The sequence below is a fragment of the Artemia franciscana genome, chromosome 9 (assembly GCF_032884065.1).
Source record: "Artemia franciscana chromosome 9, ASM3288406v1, whole genome shotgun sequence".
NCBI classification, from domain to species: domain Eukaryota; kingdom Metazoa; phylum Arthropoda; class Branchiopoda; order Anostraca; family Artemiidae; genus Artemia; species Artemia franciscana.
Genome location: NC_088871.1, coordinates 4,877,579 through 4,899,726, shown reverse-complemented (window position 1 = coordinate 4,899,726; position 22,148 = coordinate 4,877,579). Strand labels below are relative to the sequence as shown.

At 32.8% G+C, this 22,148-nt stretch overlaps 1 protein-coding gene across 3 annotated transcripts in view; it reads left to right on the top strand.

Annotated features, from left to right (window-relative positions):
• The window catches only part of LOC136030924 (uncharacterized), a 307,594-nt gene extending 290,316 nt beyond the window's left edge, over window positions 1–17,278 (top strand). For 2 of the 3 annotated variants that reach the window (XM_065710028.1, XM_065710026.1), the window contains exons 2-4: window positions 4,578–5,440; window positions 8,874–9,890; window positions 13,889–17,278. In XM_065710028.1, the coding sequence (XP_065566100.1) occupies window positions 4,680–5,440; window positions 8,874–9,890; window positions 13,889–15,737 (3,627 nt within the window). In that variant the 5' untranslated portion in view covers window positions 4,578–4,679 and the 3' untranslated portion in view covers window positions 15,738–17,278. Of the gene's footprint in view, window positions 1–743; window positions 849–4,577; window positions 5,441–8,873; window positions 9,891–13,888 lie in introns of those variants that run through there. The other variant, XM_065710027.1, reaches the window with a different exon arrangement.
• The last annotated feature ends 4,870 nt before the right edge of the window (window positions 17,279–22,148 follow it).

Sequence of the window (22,148 nt, the reverse complement as noted above, 5' to 3'; positions counted from 1 at the left end):
GACCAGTCCAGTATGCAAAATTCCCAGATTTAAAAACAGAAGAGGGTTATCACATAAGCTTAGCAATAGCTTCTCAGAGTATGTTTTTAGCTATGGATTAATCACTGAAAGTTTCATTCACCTAACATAACCCCATTCAAAGATAGCAAAAAGTAGCTAAACTGGAATTTGACTGGAAATTTAATCTATAGCCTGGTAGGCTAGTAGAATTCCAAATCAAAACAAAAAGAAATCAAACTAGAATTTTATCCTCTGTTTAGGGTAGCTCAACAAAGCTAAAGTCTTATCATTTAGGACTTTTTTATAGGTAATTTTGCTTTTACAGTATGAATACAACATTTTCCAATATATTACCTGAACAATTTAACCAAAGATTCCACTAATTCAGACCCTTCCTGTCTCTTCAAATATACCAGAGAGTATGCTAGATCATTTTTCAATTCTCTCTGACCTCAAACTAATGTGAAATATGTCAAATCCGCAGGAAATTAAGCCAGTGCTAAATCATTTAATTATAATAGAATGACACTCTTAACACTATACGGATGTTTTATGTTTGAAATTTTTTGCCCAAACCGACAAGTAAAAAGAGTGTTTTCGCGAACCAGTTTTGTTTGAGCTCAACCATATGTAATTTTTTTCCGTTTTTGCGTTAAACATACAAGCTGGTTAAACCAAAGCTGTCATTGGTTAAACCAGCTGGTTGACGCGAAAAAAGGCCTAAAAACCGCACTACTACTGTTAAAACGGCAAACTTTTTAAAAGTAATCATGGGGTCTATATGAATGTCTATTGACAAGAACCAGAGGCAAAACTGTTACAAACGTCATTACTGGCTTTTGTATAAAGTGAATATACCACTTGATGCCTTTTTCTAGGTTATTTACAAATATAATAATCACTTTTGGCATTTGGCAAATTTAAGCCCTTTTTGAGCTCTTAAAAATAACCTAGCCTACCTTCCACAATTAAATTTGATCACAATTAAATAATTGCTTCTGGTGTTTGGCAAATTTAAGTCCTTTTTGAGCTCTTAAAAATAACCTAACCTCTTAAAAATAGCTCTTAAAAATAACCTAACCTACCTTTGGCAATTAAATTTGATTGTTTGACAAAAAAAAATCAGAGAGCACCTAGGTCCCCTCCCATGCTCATTTGTTTCCCAAAGTCAACTGGTCAAAATTTTAGAGATAGCCACTCTGTTCAGCATAGTCAAAAACCTAATAACTATGTCTTTGCTGACAACTTAATCCCCCACAGTCCCCAGGGGAAGGGCTGCAAGTTACAAACTTTGACCATTGTTTACATATAGTAATGGTTATTGTGAAGTGTATAGCTGTTTTTTAGGGGGAATTTTTCACATTGGGGTGGGTTGGGGAGGGAGTGGGAGTTACGTTGGAGGATCTTTCCCTGGAGGAATGTATCTTGAGGGGAAAAAATTTTCACAAAGGGGGGAGGGTATGATTTTCTAGCATTATTAAAAAAAAACAATTTAAAAATAAATAAAAAAATGTTTTCAGTTAGAAGTAAGGGGCAGCATTAAAACTTAAAACAAACTATTATGTATATAAGGGGGCTAGTCTCCTCCACAATAACTTGCTTGTCAACCTAAAGTATTTTCAGTAATTTCAACTATTTATATCAAGGCCTTTGTGATTCAGGGGCTATTATTAAAGAATTGGTATGACATTCAAGCTTTAGTGTCAAGACAAAGGTATTGAAGATTGGGCAAACCTCCTCATATACATAATAAAAATATACAAATATAGAAGTTCATTATGTTAGTTATATTGCAATTTACGTGTATTTATTACTAGTAAAATGTTCAAAAAAATAAAATAAACAGTTCTAGTTGTATTTTTCACATTGACAGGGTAGGCACAAGGGATAAAACGAATAGGCTGGAGTTTTGTAAGGTGCTGGGAAAGGTAAGAAGGGTGGGAACTTTCTGGGTGGGGTTCTGGGGGTATTGATTCAAAAACGTTCAGAAATTAAATAAAAAAAACATGGTTTTTCAACTGAAAATAAGGAGTGACATTAAAACTTGAGATAAAGTGACATTAAGACATTAGTGACCATAAGAACAGAAATTATTCTGTATATGAAAGGGATTGTCCCCTTTTAAATGCCCCACTCTTTACGCTAAAGTTTTTTACTGTTTTAAAAAGTAGAGGGGAGAGAAAGAGTCAAACTTTAGCATAAACAGCAGGGCGTTTAGGAGGGGACAACCCCTTTAATATACGGAATAATTTCTGTTCGTTTTAAGTTTTAATGTCACACTGTACTTTCAGTTGAAAAAACATGCTTTTTTTAATTTAATTTCTGAACGTTTTCAAATCAATGCATGTTTTTATTTTGGCTGACTGCACAGGAAGAAATACAACAAAATTAAAAAATAAAAGAGTTCTAGTTGTATTTTTAAGTAGCCTAAATTGTAGGGTAACTAGGCCTCCTCCCCCAACCCTTTTTTCAAAAGCATCCACATCAAAACATGTATTTATTCAAAAACGTTCAGAATTAAATTAAAAAACAAGTTATTGTTTAACTGGAAGTATGGAATGAACAAACAGTAATTATTCCGTGTATGAAAGGGGTTGTCCCCTCCTAAACGCCTTGCTCTTTACACTTAAGTTTTTTTTTTAAGTAGATTTGTGACAAAGAGATTTGTGAAAACTTTAGCGTAAAGAGAAGGACATTCAGGAGGGGACAGTCCCTTTCACATACAGAATAAAGATAAGAAATAATAAATATTAGGGGTTGTCCCCTGCTCAGTATTTCATTATTGAAGCTAATATTTGACTTTTTATTCCAATTATTTAAGAATAACTCCTGGCACACAATGACTTTTTAATTAGTATAATAAGCTTTTTTAAAAATTAACTAGCAGTTTAATTTGTGAGATGCCGAGGAGGGGGCAACCCACTTATATAGGTAATAACAACCAAAAGAAAATTCCGAGAGAAATTTCGGTTTTGGGTATAAAACAACATATACTGGGTCCAGGAGGAAAAGAATGGTAATTGGGAGGGGAGATTTTTCCATGGAGTTATATATTGTTCCTAATGTAGATGTTGAAAACAGAGCATGTTTTTTTTTTTTGCACTGGCAGCAGTAATCTTACTTGGAAAAGAAAATAATTAGGTCATTCTTCAACTAGCCTATATTATTTTTCTGTGAATTGGTTACCATGCTTTTAGAAAATTGTCCTGCTGATTTATATTTGTGAATTGATTCTTTATATGATTTTTCTTTGTTTGTAACTTCTATTGTTTTGTTCAAATATCAGTGTTTATAATACAACAGTGTTTTATTCCACTTTATGTTTGGTAACATTTTGCTGAGCCAATCCTGAACATCCCATCCTCAATGCCCCGCTCTTTACAGAAAAGTTTTTTACTGTTTTCAAAAGTAGAGTTAAGAGAAAAAAAAATTAATATTCAAATTTTGTTATATTTCTTCATCTGTGGTCAGCCAAAATAAAAACATTCATTGATTAAAAAACCGTTCAGAAATTAAATAAAAAAACAAGTTTTTCCAACTGAAAGTAAGGAGCAACATTAAAACTTAAAACAAACAGAAATTATTCCGTATATGATAGTGGCTGTTCCCTCCTCAGCGCCCCGCTCTTTATGCTAAAGTGTTTTACTGTTTTAAAAAGTAGCTAAGAGAAAGAGTTTAAACTTCAGCATAAAGAGCACTTTTAATAGTAATATAGGACCAAATTTGACCAAAATATAAGCTAAGCTGTAATGCATAAAAAGCTCCATTATGTAGAGGAGGGAGGGGTATAGTTAGGGACCTCAAAATACCTTCTTGGGATGTATTTTTTTCTGTAGACCTACCCTGGGAAGTTTCAATTCCTTCACCCAACAACTTTCCAAGATAGTGACAAGTCAATATACTAGAATTTTACCAAAATTTCTTTAGAAAATATCTAGAATATCTTCTTTTTTTGGAGCACCCTGGCTGCAGACCTCCATTAGGGAGGGGAGATTGTTTCTAGATGTTTATTAAGCTTAGCTATTCACAGTCTGTTCAGCTGTTTCTTCCAGTAAGGAATCAAGGCTCTTGCTCGATTGGCCACTTTCTTAAAGGATTTTCCATCTTTCACTTTCTTAAATTTTTGCTCTATTTGGCACATGTTACATGTGGATTGATTTCTGAGAGTCAGTATCCCCTTGATACATTCTCAATTTTTTTTTAGATTTACTCATTATCAGAAAAAATCAGATCCTTCTGAGCCATTGCTGGCAAATAGGGCAGGTGCCAGACCCCTCACTCAAATGCCTTCGACCAGGAGTGCAATGCGTGGGTGGTGACTAGTCATCCAACACCTCCTGTGATTTCCCCCAGATCTCTCCAGGTACCCATTTAGAGCGGGGTCGACTCTGGCTAGCGCACTAATCTCATTATATTTCTCTAACTTCTAAATTAGCCCCAACTTCTATAATTTACTCATTATATTTCTGTTTTTTTTTTTTCAAGATCACTATTTATGCACTATTATCTTGTCTATACAATTGGTTTATAGTCCTTGTCATAAGAAGATAAAATCTTATACATTCTTTTGATTTCAGTTACACAGCCTTTGCACAGAACCAAGAAATAAAGATGTCAAATATCATAATACACTGAATGAAAATTGGTTTTCCAATCTCTGTGAGAATGGAAGCAAAAATATGACATTTCTCAGTGAGTTTTATAGTCCAAGAAACACAAGGTTTAAGCAAAAAAAAATGACCCTTAAAGTTCCTTTAAAAGAGTGTATGTGCTGTGAAAAAGTACAACTTCCAGGAGAATGTACAACCAGGCCTTTTTTACAAACAGCAGAACTTGTTTTGTTGGACCACATTGGAAAAACCAATCCCTTTGATGTTAAAGATCTCCACGCATTTCCAAAGGTGATCACGAAAATTGGAGATCAAGAGGAGCGTGGATTTATTGCAGAGTTTAAAGTTTATGAGGAAATAATAAAATCAAACCTCCCAATTTATATTTTTTACAGTCTTAAACCTATTGATAAAAATGAAGAATTGGGTGATTTTTTACTAGTAACAAATTCATCAGTGATTGTTTTAGAGGTTAAAGCTTTTGAATTGCATACTAATCCATCAAAGCAGGATTACGAAATCATACAAAAAATTCTGTCTAAACCCAAAAACAAAGCAAAAGACAATGTAAACTTAAAAATAACACAAAAAGAACGTGTTACCAAAGAAATTGAAACGTTTTTGAAGAAGCATGACTGCAAACTTCCTACTATTAAATATTTTACTCTATTTGTAAATATCAAGCGTCCAGAAGAAGCGACAATCAATTTTGAAGATGCCCTATTCCAAGACAATTATTTACAAGAAATCAAAGGACTGAGTACAATAAAAGCAGAATATAATGCTGCTAATGAAAGTAGTCAATACTCACTCAGGATGCTGTTGGCGTGGTTAGTATGAATAAATTCTCTACATTCTAGATCAAATGCTTTTGTGAGTTGTGCTACTGGGTTGAAGTGAAGAGTAAGAAATTAAAGAATGTTTCTTTTTCATACCAAGTGAGTATATAAAAGTTTAGATGTAATTTAAGTTTTTGAACTGTTCAATCAGCCAAATATAAAGTATACATGTCACCAATGCTATGCCAAGTCTTCGTGCCCCCCCCCTCCTAAAGGCTCCTATCAAATTTATCAAATATCTTATAAAATTTATTATGTAGTTAAAAAAAAACGATTCATAGCACACATATTCTAAAATGTAAAAAGCCACAATTAAATTATAAAGTAATATATATATATAAAGAAATATAAACAAGAATAGAGTTTTTTTTTTGTAAGTGAAGAAGTGTAAATGAAGACAGTGGTGACACCTTTCCTTTGAATATTTCGGCCCTATATCTAAGGGCCGTGTTCAGCAAAGCAGATGTGAAAAAAGGAAAAAAACACACAAAAAAAAATTAAAAACTTTTTTTATAGTTACCAGTATTTTTGTAGTTAACCTATTTCTCACTAGCAGCGGTTCATAATACCAAATAAAAATACAGGAAACTTTTGTTTATGAACTTGGATTATCCAAGTAGTTGGGGTTAGCAACGGTTAAACTGGGAGGGATCAAAAATTGGATGAAAGGCATATTTTTCTTCAAATTGAGAAAAAATTTCTTAAATTCAGTGTAGTAATAATTTTACTAGTCAAGTGGAAACCAACATCAGAGAGGACACAAACTTACTTTCTACCAAACAGTGATGTATTGCCTATTTCATAAGCTTTCAATTGAAAATAAAATTTTTTATAATCTTTACCTATATTTTGCAAAATAATATATACCTTAAAATAATGTTTTGTATATCTATACAAATTTCTTCTTTCGTAGCTGTCTAGCGGCTAAAATATGACTCAAATAAACCCATAACACTGTAAACTGTAACATCTATTTGTTTTCATAACATCACAAGGGAAGAATGTCAAGTGACAGAATTCAAATCATAGACATACTGAAATGTCTTATTTTTCGCTAGATTTTCTTCTTAAACAATCATCTTCTTTGTTATGGGGTTATGCACAATTTGTAATTTTTTGATCGTTTTAAAAACTTCAGTGTTGTTAATGCATTAGAAAAAAAAAGTCTGGTTTGTACTTTAATACATTTCCTTAGCTATGCTATGGCTTGTGGTTTCTGGTGGAGTTGTAATGTTTTTGATGGAGAGTACTAAGTGGTTGTTATGGCTAGATTATATATCCAGGGAGGATTTGTTATCTTCGGGTTCTGGTGCACTTGCGACAATTCAAAGACGAACAAGAGAGTCCAAAGCAACCTAGTGAAAAGTCTTATTTTGGACGGTAGATTTTTGGGCACTGATCAAGAGTCCTGAATGTACTGATCAAAGTATATACTTAAAAATACTCCAAGGAATTGACAATTTTAGTTTTGCGAAATTCATAAGAAAAGCAGAAATTAGCCCAAGTTTTAAAAGAGGGGACTGGTGTGTAACTAAAAATTGTCTTTTTTACTTTGATCATCTCTGTGATGAGGAGTTGTTGTCTGTTGCTGTTTGGTGCATCTCTCATTTGCTTCCGTTTAATTCAGGCCCAATAAATTTAGTTTCATATTCTGTATGGAATAGACTGTTAGAGCACGATTATCTTCTGGGTTATGGGATTAGGTGCACAATTTAAAACAATTCTAAAGGTTTTAAAAACTTCACTGTTGTTTCATGCATTAGAAAAAAAAATATGGTTCATACTTTAAGACATGTTCATTACCATGTTATGACTTGCGATTTTCGGTGGAGTTGTGAGTACTAATTTGTTGTTGTGGCTTGGTTATATTTCTGGTGAGTAGTTGGTATCTTTGATTTTTGGTGCACTTAAGACAATTCAAAGACGAACGAGAGAGTCTACAGTTACATTCCCTCAGAGCAGCCTAGTGAAAAAAGAACAGGTAAATATTTCGCAGTTGCCATTAATATTGATAAAAACGACCAAAAACCCAGCCTTTATTTGAAATTCGACAGAAGAATACAAAATGATGGAAATTCCTGAGTAATAAAGCTTATTATTTATTAAACTTAATTGTAGAAAATCAGTTCTTGTGCATTGTATAACATAAAAAAAAAGGATTTACAATGAACCAGTAAGTTAAAAGCCAATGTTTTAAAGTTTGAGACCAGTGTTTTAAGCCTTTTTTATACCCCATATTTTGGTCATTTTCAAGAGCTGAAAAGGTGCTTAAATTTGAATTTACACCAGAAGCAATTATTATATTAGTCTTCAATCATTGGCTTCCAGCAACGAGAAACAAGTAAATAGTCCATTTGGGCTCGGGTTCGTCCATCTCGTGACCTTTAAGTGTAACTGTGGGACGATTTATGTTTAAACATTGTACTAGCCACACTGAGATTATTCAGCATAGCAAACATGAGAAGTCTGGTAACTATGCTAATACATTGGTCGCCCAATGGTTGCCAATGGCCTATTCAGAATTGTTTAGTCTCGTACCAATCCTGGCATTGAAGTCACCATCGATTACAAGGATGTCCTTACGAGGGATTTCGTTCAGAGTCAGTTGGATGTTGGCATAGATTTTGTCTTTCAGGGGGTCAGGGGCGTCACGAATTTGGGCATATACAGATAGTTTTGTCAGGCTATTGCTCGGGAGCTTTAAAGGGACCAAAACGATTCTGTAAGACACTGCTTCATAGTCTATGAGTTTCGATGCGATCTTGGGTGTCATGATTATTCCCACTCCTGTGAGGCTGGATCTATTCATTGGGTCTGAATTTAACAAAGTGACCTCTTTACCCGAAGGGGCTCTTTGGTCAAGTGTGGTTCGTCCATTCATTTTTGTCTCTTAAAACACAGAGTATGTCTTAGTTATATAAATAAAATTCTTCAGCTACGAAAGCTTGCGTTAGTGAACATTTGATGGAACAAAGGTTCCAGCAGCTGATATTCTGCGGGTCAAGTCCTGTGGGTCATTCGGTGCACTTTGGCGGCCACTTCTCTTGGCTTTGCGACGTTCACACCATCTCACTGCTATGAGGTGTGCAAAGGGTTTTCTCTACTGTCTAGGGCTTGTCAAGCCGGACCCGGGCACTTCTTAACTTCAAATCTTCCATAGCCTACATGAGAACAACTTAAATCTGAGGTAATTAGTTTGAATTAAGCTCTAAGAAGAGGGGAGTTAAGGAGCATTCTCCACTTTGAAGTTCCCTTGTCCTGTTTTGTCATTTGTTGCTTAATTACTTTTTCTAATTGTATCTATTCTTAATTTCTGAATTTACTTAATACACATTATGGACGTCAACTGGATTTTGGCTATTTATTTCAAACGGTTAAAACTATTATTTTCAGTTTTTTTTTCTTCTTATTGCATCTATTTCAGGTTCTATGGTACATATCTTCAGAGCTATATAAAATTGGGTACATTGAAATTAGAAGAAGACGGAATTGTAAAGAAAGAATTAGATGAAGAGTACAAACAAAAAGCCAAGAGAATGAACAAAGATGTATCTGGGATATTTTTAACCCCTGCACAGAAAGTGATAGTGGAAAGTAATCAACCTTACTTACAAATAACTGGTCTACCAGGGACAGGCAAAACGTATTGTCTTTTGCTAAAAATGGTACAGGTATTTTTTGAGCTTTGGCAGTTGCGTAGACAAAACCCGAATAGCGCCAAAGAAATTATAATTGTTTTCCATCGGAATGACATTACCATACAGTTTATAAAAAGAATGTTTTGGCAAACCGTTGAAAAACAGCTTGCACGAATTGTTTTTAAGAAGAGCGAGGAAATGTCGAACCTAATAAGATTTATTGGGGGTAAGAATCTTATCGACATTGATTCAAAGGCCTTGTTTTATGTTGACAATTATGAATTAGACCCAACATTTAAGATATTTATTGATGATGTATCAGCAGATATTATCAACTTTGATGACACAAATAGAATATATGAGCTCTTTAAAGCGATTGATTATTCAAATTTTTGCTGGTATACATCATATTCAGTCATACCAATGCTAAAAAACTTCTATCAACCTCTCTCCCTTTTAAAAATAGAAAATAACAAAATGTCACACTCTGGCCGACAAGTATATCTCACAGATAGTCTGAGATACACGGCATGCATACATGCTCTCCTAGATGTTGTCCTAGATAGAAATGAATCCATAGACGTCGGTGATTTAAAATACCCAAAATTTGAAAGAAAGAATTTCAGCCCTGGTACGCGAGTTATTGGAAAAACACCACAATTTGTTCTTGTAGAAGATTCTAAGGATTTGGAAAATAAAGTAAAGGAGCTGCATCAATATTTGCTTGAAGAAGGACTTCAAAGAAACGAAATAGCTGTCATCAGAACTGATGTGATATACGAGGACTTGCTAGAGGAGATAGGGTGAGTCAATTTACTCTTAGTCATTCCATTAAGCGTAACATATTCTCTGGCCTATTGAGTTGGAAATAATATACTATATAGTCAATTCTTCTGCACTGCAACATGCTAACTACGCTGTAAAAAAGTTTGATTTCCGACAAATTTGTGTGCAAGAATTTAAACAATTACAATTTTTTTTTTTTTTTAAATTGTAATTTGCGTTTGAAGTCCAACAAATTATAGACTAATTTTTGTTTTTAGAACTAGCAGCTTCCCAAAACTATATTTGAATTTGTTTTTTTTTTCATTTTTCAAATGGCGCACATTTCAATAGGACTTACTACAGTGATAGCATAAATAAAGCTTCCAGAACTGAAAAAATGTAGCTCCAATTTGCAGTATAATTAATTTAAATAAAAGGACACCAAGTAAATAAAAGCTCCAATTTGCAGTATAATTAATTTAAATAAAAGGACATGAAGCAAACAAAGTTCTATCAAACAGTTCATGTTAAAGAACTGTAAGAAAGGAGCGAATCGGCTGTATACTAAACAAAACGTAAAGAAATGGCATTTTGACGACAATTGATTGGAATTGGCTTTTGTGCAGATTCAAAATATATTAACGTCATTAAGTTTAATGCTACCCTCAAAAGCCAGAGAAGACTTGCCTGATTTTAGAAAAAGGGGAAATACCCCTAAATAGTCAATTAAGCTGCAATTTTTGTTTTTGTTGTGATGCTTCTTGTCACATTTCTTCTAGCCAAAGTCTGTCCATGCCTTTTACTTTATATGGTTGGATTCATTCAAAATCAGGTGTAATTTCACATGATTTGGTCCTGCAGACCAAAATAATTATTTTCCAGCTTTTCCCATTAATAGTTCCTTCGTTCCATTGTAATTTTGTTTTATCCCCTAATTACTCAATATTTTTCAATATTTTGAGACTTTGAAAATTCATCTTCCAACTGCAGAAACCAAAAACATAGCTGAAACCAAAAAGAAAACATATTATAATAAAAGATCACCAGTAAAAGTCTTATAAAAAAGTAATGCTCGTCCATAAATTTCTGTGAAAATTACTAAAAATCATTAAAAGTAGACTATGTGAATCTATGACTAACTTGGAATCTTTTATAGTTCTTGAAGAAATTATCAATTTTAGTACTTTTGAGAATAGAAAACTACCAAAGTCGTATAATTTTAAACTAGATGACTCCTATGTATACTTTGGAGACTTATACCTTTTTGAGTATAAGTATGATCTTTCAGGATTTTGAGACTTGAAAATTGCTGAAGCTCATAAAAGTGGGATAAAACCTATAAATAATACCTAATTTTTTGTCAAGATTTCTAGGCTATTTTATATTTTGAAACCTAGCATTTTGGGCTTTTGGTGAACGTTTCTTTTCCACCAGCTTTTTGTCGTCTCTCGCTGCCAATTATTGGCTCGGTATTAACACTCTAAAGTTACTAATATATCTTGATGAACGAAAAAAGAAAAGGGTTTAAATTACCCCGAAAAGAAAGACAGAGACACTAAAACACTTTCTAACTAAAACCTATCCTTAAGAAAGCAATCTTGCTATTCCCCTAGAATATACAAAATAACATAATCCAAGCCTAGCTCCAACACATCCCAGTCACCGAATGTTCACCAAAAGGATGCATAGATATGTTGTTTTAAATCTTTTTTGAAAAAAAAGTTTTTCCACAATTGAATGGAGAAGACTTGGCAAAAAATCAATATACTCATGTATACTTTGGAAACTTATACCTTTTTGAGTAAAAGTATGATCCTTCAATATTTTGCGACTGAAAATTCATCTTCCAACTGCAGAAACCAAAAACATAGCTGAAACCAAAAAAAAAAACATATTATAAAAAAAGATCACCAGGAAGTCTTATAAAAAGCTAATGTTTGTACATAAATTTCTGTGAAAATTACTAAAAAACCATTAAAAGTAGAATATGTGAATCTATTACTAACTTGGAAACTTTTATGGTTCTTGAAGAAATTACGAGCTTTTAGTACTTTTGAGAATAGAAAACTACCAAAGTCTTATAATTTTAAACTAGATGGGTCATATGTATACTTTGGAAACTTATACATTTTTGAGTAAAAGTATGATCTTTCAGGATTTTGAGACTTGAAAATTACTGAAGCTCATAAAAGTGGTTCGTTTTTATTCATGGTTGTAATAGGAAGGGGTTCACAAAGGCTTTATTCCTATTATAAGGTCAAACATTATATGGATTTTCAATCTAACTATCTTCGATGAGCCCTTTCGTTTGTTAACTTGAAAACATGTAGGATTTTTGCAGAAAATATAAATTTTTCGAATATGGAATACCAAGATTTATTATAGAGTAAATGGACATTTTACCTTGGAACCTTCTACAGTTTTGAGGGAATAGCAAAATTTTTCAATATTTTGAGAGTTTGTAAATTACTGGAAATCATACAAGTAGACTATATGAATCTATTACTAACTTGGAAACTTGTATAGTTCTTGAAGATATTACATGGTCTTAAGACCTTTACAATTGAAAACTACCAAAATTTTATAACTTTAAACTATTTGATTCATATGTTACCTTGGAAACCTATAAAATTTTGAGGAAAAGTTTGATCTCTTAGGATTTTGAGACAATAAAAATTACTGAAGCTCATAAAAGTGGCTCGTTTTTATTCATGGTTGTAATAGGAAGGGGGTCAGGAAGGCTTTATTGACCCCTAATTTATTGACAGGCCAAACATTATACGGATTTTCAATCCAACTATCTACAAATTATCCACATTCATCCGATGTTCTATCATAAATTACTATCAATAAATAAATACAGCTCAAAACGAACAGAAATTACAATGAATAGTTAAGTCAAACTTAATGCCAACAAAACTTACCACAAACACTACTAACAACACGTTGCAGTACTAAGCCGCCTAAGGCCAGTAGAGCTACGTTCGCTCCTCCTTTATAGCACTTTTATAACAATGATAAAACCAAAATCTCCGTGACCTTCAAGAGTGGATATGCTTATATATTAAACTGTTAATCCGCATTCATTAGCTCTTTTCAGTATTTCTTGGTGATTTTAAGATTTTGGTTGCTTGTTTGTTAGTCTGTGTTATGACTAATACGAACTAATAACAGACTGATAACAAACAAACTATTAAACAAATAAAAAATACAAACTGATTAAAATGCAATTTGTTTTTTGTAAAGTGCATATAACGATTATGATCATATAACGCTCATATAATTTTAAAGCTAGTTTGTAGGAAATTTCCTTGAATTGACAAGAGATGAAGCCTAAAAACTATCTTCCTACGTGTTTATTTTTAAATTTTATTAATAATTTAATTTTTATTTTAACCTTTTTCCAAGCTATAGATTTTAAGTTTTGTTTGTGTTATGATGACAAATACGAACTAATAACAAACTAACTAATAACTAACTGACTAATAACAAACCGACTTATAACAAACAAACAAACTGACTAATAGGCTTACAAACTGATAACAAAAACAAAGTAATGAACATTTAAACACTACAAACTATCGAAATAAAAATTGTTTTTGCTAAAGTACAAATAACACTCATGATAAAAGAAGGCTTAGTAGGAGTTAACTGGTAATTTCTGGTTTTGGTAACATTTCATTAAGTACAGCTGTATTAACTCTTGTGACACCGCGGGAGCTGTCCATCTGACAAAGCTCAGAAATTCTACCCAGAGAAATCGTGAGGCTTTTTCATGCAGTTTTACCGGCATCCAGAATTTAGTAATAAAAAGTATATAATTTTTTTCTATTTCATTGAACTTGAATTCTTCTTCCTATTAAATTTAGGAAAGTATAATAGAGGCAATAATCTACAAAGCTCATTTGATGATAGGAGATAAAAACACTCATGTCTACTTAATAGGCCCGTCTTCATGTTAGCTCGTCTATTAGTCGATTATGTTCTTTAAGCAGTTAAAGATAAAATATTTTGCGTACTTATTTTTTAATTCTAGGATCGGGAAAGATGGGTCCGGTGCTCCAGAGTATAGTGATGAAGTTTTAAGCTATTTGAAAGGGCTTTCAACTGAGGACTCGAATATAGACCACGGTTTCACTTCTATGAATGTTCATTCAATAAGTTCCGCCTTCGAACGACGAAATGATCATTGTACTTTTTCACTGAGGGGGCTTGAAGTCAATTATGTTATCGTATGTATTACTAAAAAGCCCTTTTCTTTTAAAAATTATCACGATGATTTACTAAGGTTAGAAGTCCAGTATTGTATGGCCAAGAATGAACCCATCAACCACCTTTGCAAACACTTGCAACGCCAACAATATGAAACACTATGGCCAAGATTTACACCATCAAACACCAGTAAGTCTATTTCCCAAGAAGCATGCAAGCAATGGGAAGATTATAGAATGGTTGACTTTATTGAAGCAATAAGCAGAGCTGTCGCTGGAGTTACTATTTTTCATACTGATGGGGATCTGATGCTCAGTGAAATAGCCAATAGTTTTAAAAGAGTTTATCCAGCTATTTGTCCAACTAGCACCTACAAGAAAATATATATGCTAGATGAAATTATCAAAAAATACGAACCGTTACATTTAGAAACTATTTGTAAACTGGATAGCGTAAACGCAGCATATGAATTCTATTATTTTTATTTTAGTTATCGCCTGATAAGGTTCCCAACAAACCAAATTTGTTCTCTAGACGTCAGTCATGATCTTCGTTGCATTAATAGTTTGATGGAAAAGCTTTGCTGCGACAATGATTCAGAATTTACTTTCAAAAATTTAATCATAAAAATGATGGTATATGGACAGTTAATTGTATTATTAGACGCCATTATTGACAATTTTGACGACTATAAGCATATCAACGTTAATTTTTCTTATCCTTTGAATAAGCGTTTTGATATCCAACTCGTTGACGATGATACGAAAGAATATCTAGAAGCCTGGAAACGACAACTTCAAGCGACTACGGTAGATGATGCGATAAGTATGCTAGAACAAAATGGTCATATAAGTATGTTAGAAGAGAAAGAAGAAATTAGAGCTCAATTTAAGAAAATCCATGACCATTCGATATCTTTTTTGGTTAAGATTCTAATTTTTATTTTAGAAACAGCATTATTTCCTCTTCTTCCTATAATTGCTCAGAATGATTTCCACTCCTCAAAAGAGCTTCTAAATAAGAGCCAAAGAATGAACTGGCCAACTTTCCCTTTTCAATCAAATTCGTGGAGTTATGAAACAATTAGTAGTCGAAAAATTACCAAATTTGAATTCACACACAGTTTTTTAAACAGTTCGGATAAAATCCTTAACACCCTAATTCTTGACGGAAATGAAGGTGAAACGAGAATAAAAATGATTCAATACCAAAACAACCAAAGATTAGAACAGAAATCCGAAGCGATTTTCAATTTGACGTCAGAATTGAAAACAAGGCTAAACCAAAAGGAAATGAGTGACACAATTCATCATTACTACTATTTGTTTCCATTTGGTAGTAATTTACCTTTTGATACTGACGAAAAAACTCTCTTCTTAGACGAATTAATTCATGCGTTGTCAAACAACCGACGTAGTGCGTTCCTGGACATTCTGATTGAACATCTGACGTTATCCTGGAAACATTTGAATAAAATATGTTCCATCGAACCACCAGAAAGTGTTGGTGGATTCAGCAAAGATGTCTTAAATCCTTTGCGAAAGTTAAACCAAATATTGCGTTGTTTTCAAAAAGTAAGGCTAAGTTTCAATAAATTACTGTCATTACCGAATCAAACATTTCGTGGTAACGAACTTAAATTTTTTAAGCAATCAAAATTGGAGGGCAACTAGGCCGCCTTTCTTTTTTCAAAAGTTTCCATGTCAAAACATGTATAAGGAGCGACCCGGTTCAATGGTAACCGAAACTCTAAAAAACAGAATTTCGATACCAATAGTTACATCAAAAGAATCGAATTTAGTCATCAAGTTTAGTCTTATCCATCAAACTTAAGTTAAGAGCCTGAGAAAATTTGCCTCATTTTAGAAAATAGAGGGAAACACCCCTTAAAATGCGTAAAGAGCGGGGCACTGAAGAGGGAACATCCCTTTCTCTACAGCTACAATATTATAAACGAATGCTAGGTCTTCACACCACAACCCACACACTTTTCATTAAGGGAGATTTGGGACTTTTAACCACGAGAAAACATAGACATACCCAGTTAATTAAATTCAAGACTCATCAGAGCAGCGTATGATGAATTACTTGTCCTGGGACAAAAATCTTCATGGCCCTTCCATATCAAAAAACTCCTGGACAGCACAGGTTTATCGTATGCGTGGAATGGAGGTGATATCCAATGTCAGATCACAAACTTTTTCTGTTAGAGATTTAATTAAGGCTGGAAGATCAAGAAATCCAGAAATGGTGGAGTGACCTTAGCCAGTCGGCACGCTTAAGTTCGTACTATAAGGTAAAAGAAAAATATGGCGAAGAGTTTTATTTTAAATTAGGGATTCCAAAAGTATCCCTGAGGTCTTGGATGCAGGTGCGAACAAATTGTCTCCCTTTTTATAGTGTTTGAAAAAAAAGATGTTACCCGGAAATGCGGTATACTTGCCCGATTTGCGGTAATTTTGATGGGCTGGACCATTTTCTTTTCAGGTGTCAGGGGCTAAATGATGTAAGAGGGAGCTTTCTTAGGGTGGGTGGTTGTGAGCCCCTTCTTGGAATTTTGAAGTCGAAAGTAAATATAATGGCAGTGGGAAATTTTGTCCAGAATGGTCTTACTATTCGAAAGTCGACTTGTTTTTTGTTGTTGTTTTTTTTTTTGTCATATAATCATGTATCCTGTGCCATTATTTTTGTGTTATTTGTGGTTGTTTCTTTTTTTTTTTTTTTTTTTTTTGCCATGGCCAAAAGTGGCTTTTGTTGCAATAAATATCTATCTATACGGAATAATTTCTGTTCGTTTTAAGTTTTAATGTCGCTCCTTACTTTCAGTTGGAAAAACTTGTTTTTTTTTATTTAATATAATAAAGGAGCTTTTTGTCCAGTCAAAATCCCTCAAAGAAAACAGCACCATTTATTCTGAAATAAAGAATAGTCTCCAAAACAGGATTCGTTTTAGTAAAAATTACCATTCTTGCCACTGGCAGATTCGAGGGAGCCTTTTCCTTTTGCTGGAAATAAATTTGCTTTATTTATTTGTTGTGATTTATATTTGTTTTGATTTCTAATATGAGTTAAATCCTGCTATTTTAAATTCTAATATAACTTTGTGTTTTCTGTTGAAAGTAAATTTTTCTGTTTGTCAACCAGCTTATTTTTTGTTTACCATAATGATAATACATGGGTTATGCAATCATGAATAAAATATTATTACTAGTTATATTTGTAATGGCCGTATCATTAGCAGCAGTAACTGTGCAGCCAACACTACATCCACATTAAATATGATTTCCCTCATTCCCCCCCTTTAAATTATTATTATTTATTGAAAACCAATCTTTATACAAAAAGAAAAATGACGGAGCACTGCAAAAAGAAAAAAAAAACGAAGTCGGCTTTAGGCATATCTTGTGGTCTTTCGGCTATTTTTCTTTATAAGTTTAAAAAACGGCTAAATTAGGATCTACTGTGGGAAGACTATTGATGAGATTTGAATTGGGCCAAATTGGATATCTCAGTAGGAATTTTGCGAAACGGAACAAATTGGAGGGAATTTTCAATTTATCAGTTTTTGTGAGGATTTTTCAGAAGGGTGCAATGTAGAGACTGGAGGAAATGCAACAGTGTTGTACAGCGTTGCTAGATAACATTTGCATCTGTCAGCCACACTACTATAAAAATCTGTCCAGAAACTATAGACAGAAAAAGGACGGGCATATCACATTTTTCTAAATTCCTCCGTTTACACCCCCTCTCCATTTTTCATTACTGGGACAAACACTGTTAGTAAATGATCCTCGATCATCCTTTGTTTGTCAAATTCTAAAAATTCAAACATTTAAAAAATTGTCAAATAGGCCTCGGTCTTAGTTCTCAATAAATTCGGGAATTTTGCCTCCATAGGGCAAGAATTTAAACCTGATGATGACTGGAACAGGTTCCTTCGAAATTTTCGTTTGAATAAAATTAATAGCTCACAGCCATAGCTTAGGTAAACTTATTACCATCTACCATTATTTTGAAGAAACTTATCGTAAAATTGTTAAATAATTAACATTAAGACGTCTCTAACTGTTGAGGACAGATGTAATGAAGTTGCCAATTGTAACGAAGCAATCGGTCGTAATGATGTAACTAGAGAGTTTACCTATTGTAGTGAAAAACGTTATACTATGTCTTGGTAGCGCCATTTCGTCCTATTGAAATTACTAATAGGGTCGACCTATTTAAAGTAGGTCATTACCTAGATTATTGTACTAAAAATTGGGTATCGTGTCTATTGTAATCTAATATTGTCTATGAGGCGGTTCCTGAGTCTAGAGACTTGTAAGCCAGATTAAGTAGGTTTATTGGAGGTTAAATAGTTGGATATAATAAGGTTAATATGGTTCTACATATTACATACAAAGTTAAATATAAGATTTCAGCAAACACAATACAAACATTTATGTCTCAAGATAGGCAAGGAATATTTGGAGCTAACTCCATAAATTGAATGTGCATTAGGTGACTGGAGAGGGGTATATATCCCCTCTCCCCGACCTACCCTGATACCTATGCCTTACCTACCCTGATACCCCGACCTACGCCTTGCGGTGAAGACATTGGTGGGAAAGACATGCTGTTTGAAGTATATTTTTAAAACTCTTATCTAACAGAATGACCCTTTGCTTGAATTTGCAATCTAGCCAAGCATCCCCTTTCGCATTCTACGTCTTGCTAACAAAAACTTTCATCGTTATTTAAAGTCATAATTAGAGCTTCTCATATCAATTCAATATTTATTACAGCTAAGCTTTATTACATTACTCCTTCCAAACAAGCTTTGCTTCGGGCCATTTGCTTGTTTTGTTTTGTTATTTATATTAATAAACCCATCTTTCTCTCATTAAGAAAAGACGTCACGTCGCTCAAAATTAATAATTTTAAAAGTATTCTTTGAATTTGTTCTTAATAGTTTACAATTAGGATGTCTTTTTTTTGCAGAGAAGTACAGCTTAGTTGCTGGTCATCACTTTTATGCTATATACACTTTTTATGCTATAATCATTTTTATACTCTATACATACCAGAGTGTTTCGTAATTACTTGATCTATGGTATAAAACATGTTGCTATCTATTGGTGTGGAGTCTTGGTCAACGAATTAGTTCCAGAGACTTGTGCATAGACCCTTTACCTAAGAGTATAATTTACTTGTGTTTACAATTGACTAGATAATGATTTCATTAAAGGTTAGAGAACTGAATGGTAAGAGAAATAAACAAGTGTCCAGAAAATAGAAAAGAAACAAGATTACGGGTGGATTTTTTTTTTTTTTTTTTGCTGAGACAGCTGAGAATTTAGAACCCGCAGAATTTAGATTTTGACGAAATGATACTTATTGAATTTAAACACAACATTAAATCAACAGCACTTGCTTAGGGTAGGTGTAAATTGATTGCCTTACAATGACCTCTTTTTACTTTATAATTATGTAACACAATATACTATTAAGACTGTTCTAGCATTCACTTTTTGAAAAATTAATATTTTGTATTCTTGACCAAGACAATTTCACTTTTATATCTATTTACATTAATTTTGCAAATAATACTGTCAGAAATATTCGTAAGCCTACTTTTTGGTTTATATTGAATAATTTCTCACTGTCCTTGGTATCTCTGTCCATCTATCTGCATTCTATGTTAAGCTATTCTGGTTCTCCTTATTTAAGCTGGTTCTTCTTATTAAAGTTGAATGGATTTTTCATTGTTCTTTCTTTTATATGTTCAGAGTTTCTCCTTATTTCTGTGTCTTCGATCCATGTCTCTATGTGATGATAGTCCTTCCCCAAAATGAAATAAATTGAAAACACTAAAATTAAAATTTTTGTAGTTAAAAACAACTGCTTAGTACGAAAACTTAAGCAAGTATTGTAATTTAAGAAACGATTAAAATTGACGTGTGATAATCGCAATTTAAAACTGCAAGGAGCATTTCAAAGCATTTTGTTCATTGATACAGCTTATATTCTCGCATGTATTCCAAAAACATTGTAAACTATTTAAAAAAAATTAATCTATGGAAAAAACTACTGCCTAGCATAAAAAAACAAAATATTTTTGGTTAAAACAGTTAAAAGCAACTGCTTAGTACAAAAATGTAAAGCAACTAGTGTAATTTAAGAAGCGATTAAAATTGGCATGTGATAATCGCAATTTCAAACTGGAAGGGGCATTTTAAAGTATTTTATTCTCTGATACAGCTTATATTTTTGTATGTATTTCAAAAGCATTGTAAACTATTTAAAATAAAATTAATCTTTTGAAAAAACCACAACTTAGTATAAAAAGCAAAACATTTTTGGATTTTATTTAACCACAAATTGAACGCCAACAAGTTTGCAAGTATTGACGCCGGATTATTGGGATAAAAAGTTTCCCTAAGGAATCATTTTTAGAAAATTCATTTTATTATTATTTTTAGATAAAAATAGGAACAGTTAAAAATAGGTAAAAATATGAAAGTGAACAGTTACGTGGGACGTAAAGCATAAATTATATACATAAGAAAAATTCACGTTGTACGCCATATAAAGATATAATAACAATATTAAAATCCATGCGAAAGCATTTCGTGTAAAAATGTTTGCAACTCAATTATATAAAAACACGACAAGATTGGTCTATAAGCTTTACAAAAATAGAACAAATAATTTCTTTATAGTAAGGATTAACAAATTAACACGAAGTAAATTAAAGAAATTACTGAGTTGGTCTAACCAGAAAAAAATGCTGCCATCTACAAAATAAGTTTTTGACTTCCATGACAGTCAAGACAACGAGAAAAAGTTGTTCAGATGTTGGAATAAGACGGCATTTGTATGAATTGTCAGTGCTGTATATTGACAATCGTTGTCAGTATCCGTATTTTAGCACGTGGTGAAATGAGCAACGCATGCTGGCCATTGGCAGTCATTGACACCACTTATATGGCAGTCTTCGATGCAACTGTGTTAATGGTTTTGGCCTATACCCGACCAATATATTTTTTTTTTACATGTGGTTGTGTGTGCACAAGAAAGCATTTCATGTAACAATGTTTGCAACTCAATTATATAAGAACACGACAAAATTGGTCTATTAACTTCACAAAAATAAAGCAAATAATTCCTTTATAGTAAGGATAAACAAATTAACACGTTGTAAGTTAAAGAAACTACTCAGTTGGTCTAACCAGAAAAAAATGCTGCCATCTGCAAGATAATGGTGCCTTGATAATATTAAGTTTTTTAATTGGCAACATGACAGTCAAGAACAAGAGAAAAAAGTTGTTCAGATGTGGGGATAAGAGGACGTTTTTTTAATGAATTTTCAATGTTATTGACAAACGTTGTCAGTATGCCTGTATCTTAGCATGCATGGAAACAAGCACTGTGCGCTGACCAACTTAGTACAAGCATACATGATTTAAATGGCAGTCTTCGATGCAACTGTGTTATTGGTTTCGGATGATACCCAACTGATGTTTTTTTTTTTTTATATGTGGTTGTTTGCATCTTTAAGAATTCAAATATTAAAAAACCCGGATAAAAAGATAATGCCACTTGTATTCTATATAGAGAATAGAATAATACTGCCATCTAGAAATGATAATGCAAAGACATATTTGAATATAGAATCTCAATCATAGAAAGACATATTTATTTTTTATTCAAACCCCTATTCAATTGATGGTAATAAATGTAGCATATTTTTAAGCATTAGGTGAATATGTAGGATAGTTTAAGCGAGATTTTATGAGATTTTGATTCTGTATTTTGTCTTTTTAAATTGAACTACTAAATTATAATAAAACAACAGCAATTCAGTTTTTTTTTGAAGACATTAATTTTCTTTATATTGTCTCATGATTTGATGAATACTTTCCTTATTAAGTAAAACTGTACAACTTAACTGTGCTATATAACTATAGATGGCTCTAGTGTAAGTGTCACTTGTAGGAAGCCTTACTAAGTGAATGCGAGTATTTCCTATTCTATAATTAGAAGAATTAGAACACAAACAAGAAACGACACGTTTTTAAGTAAATATAGCTAATAGGTATATA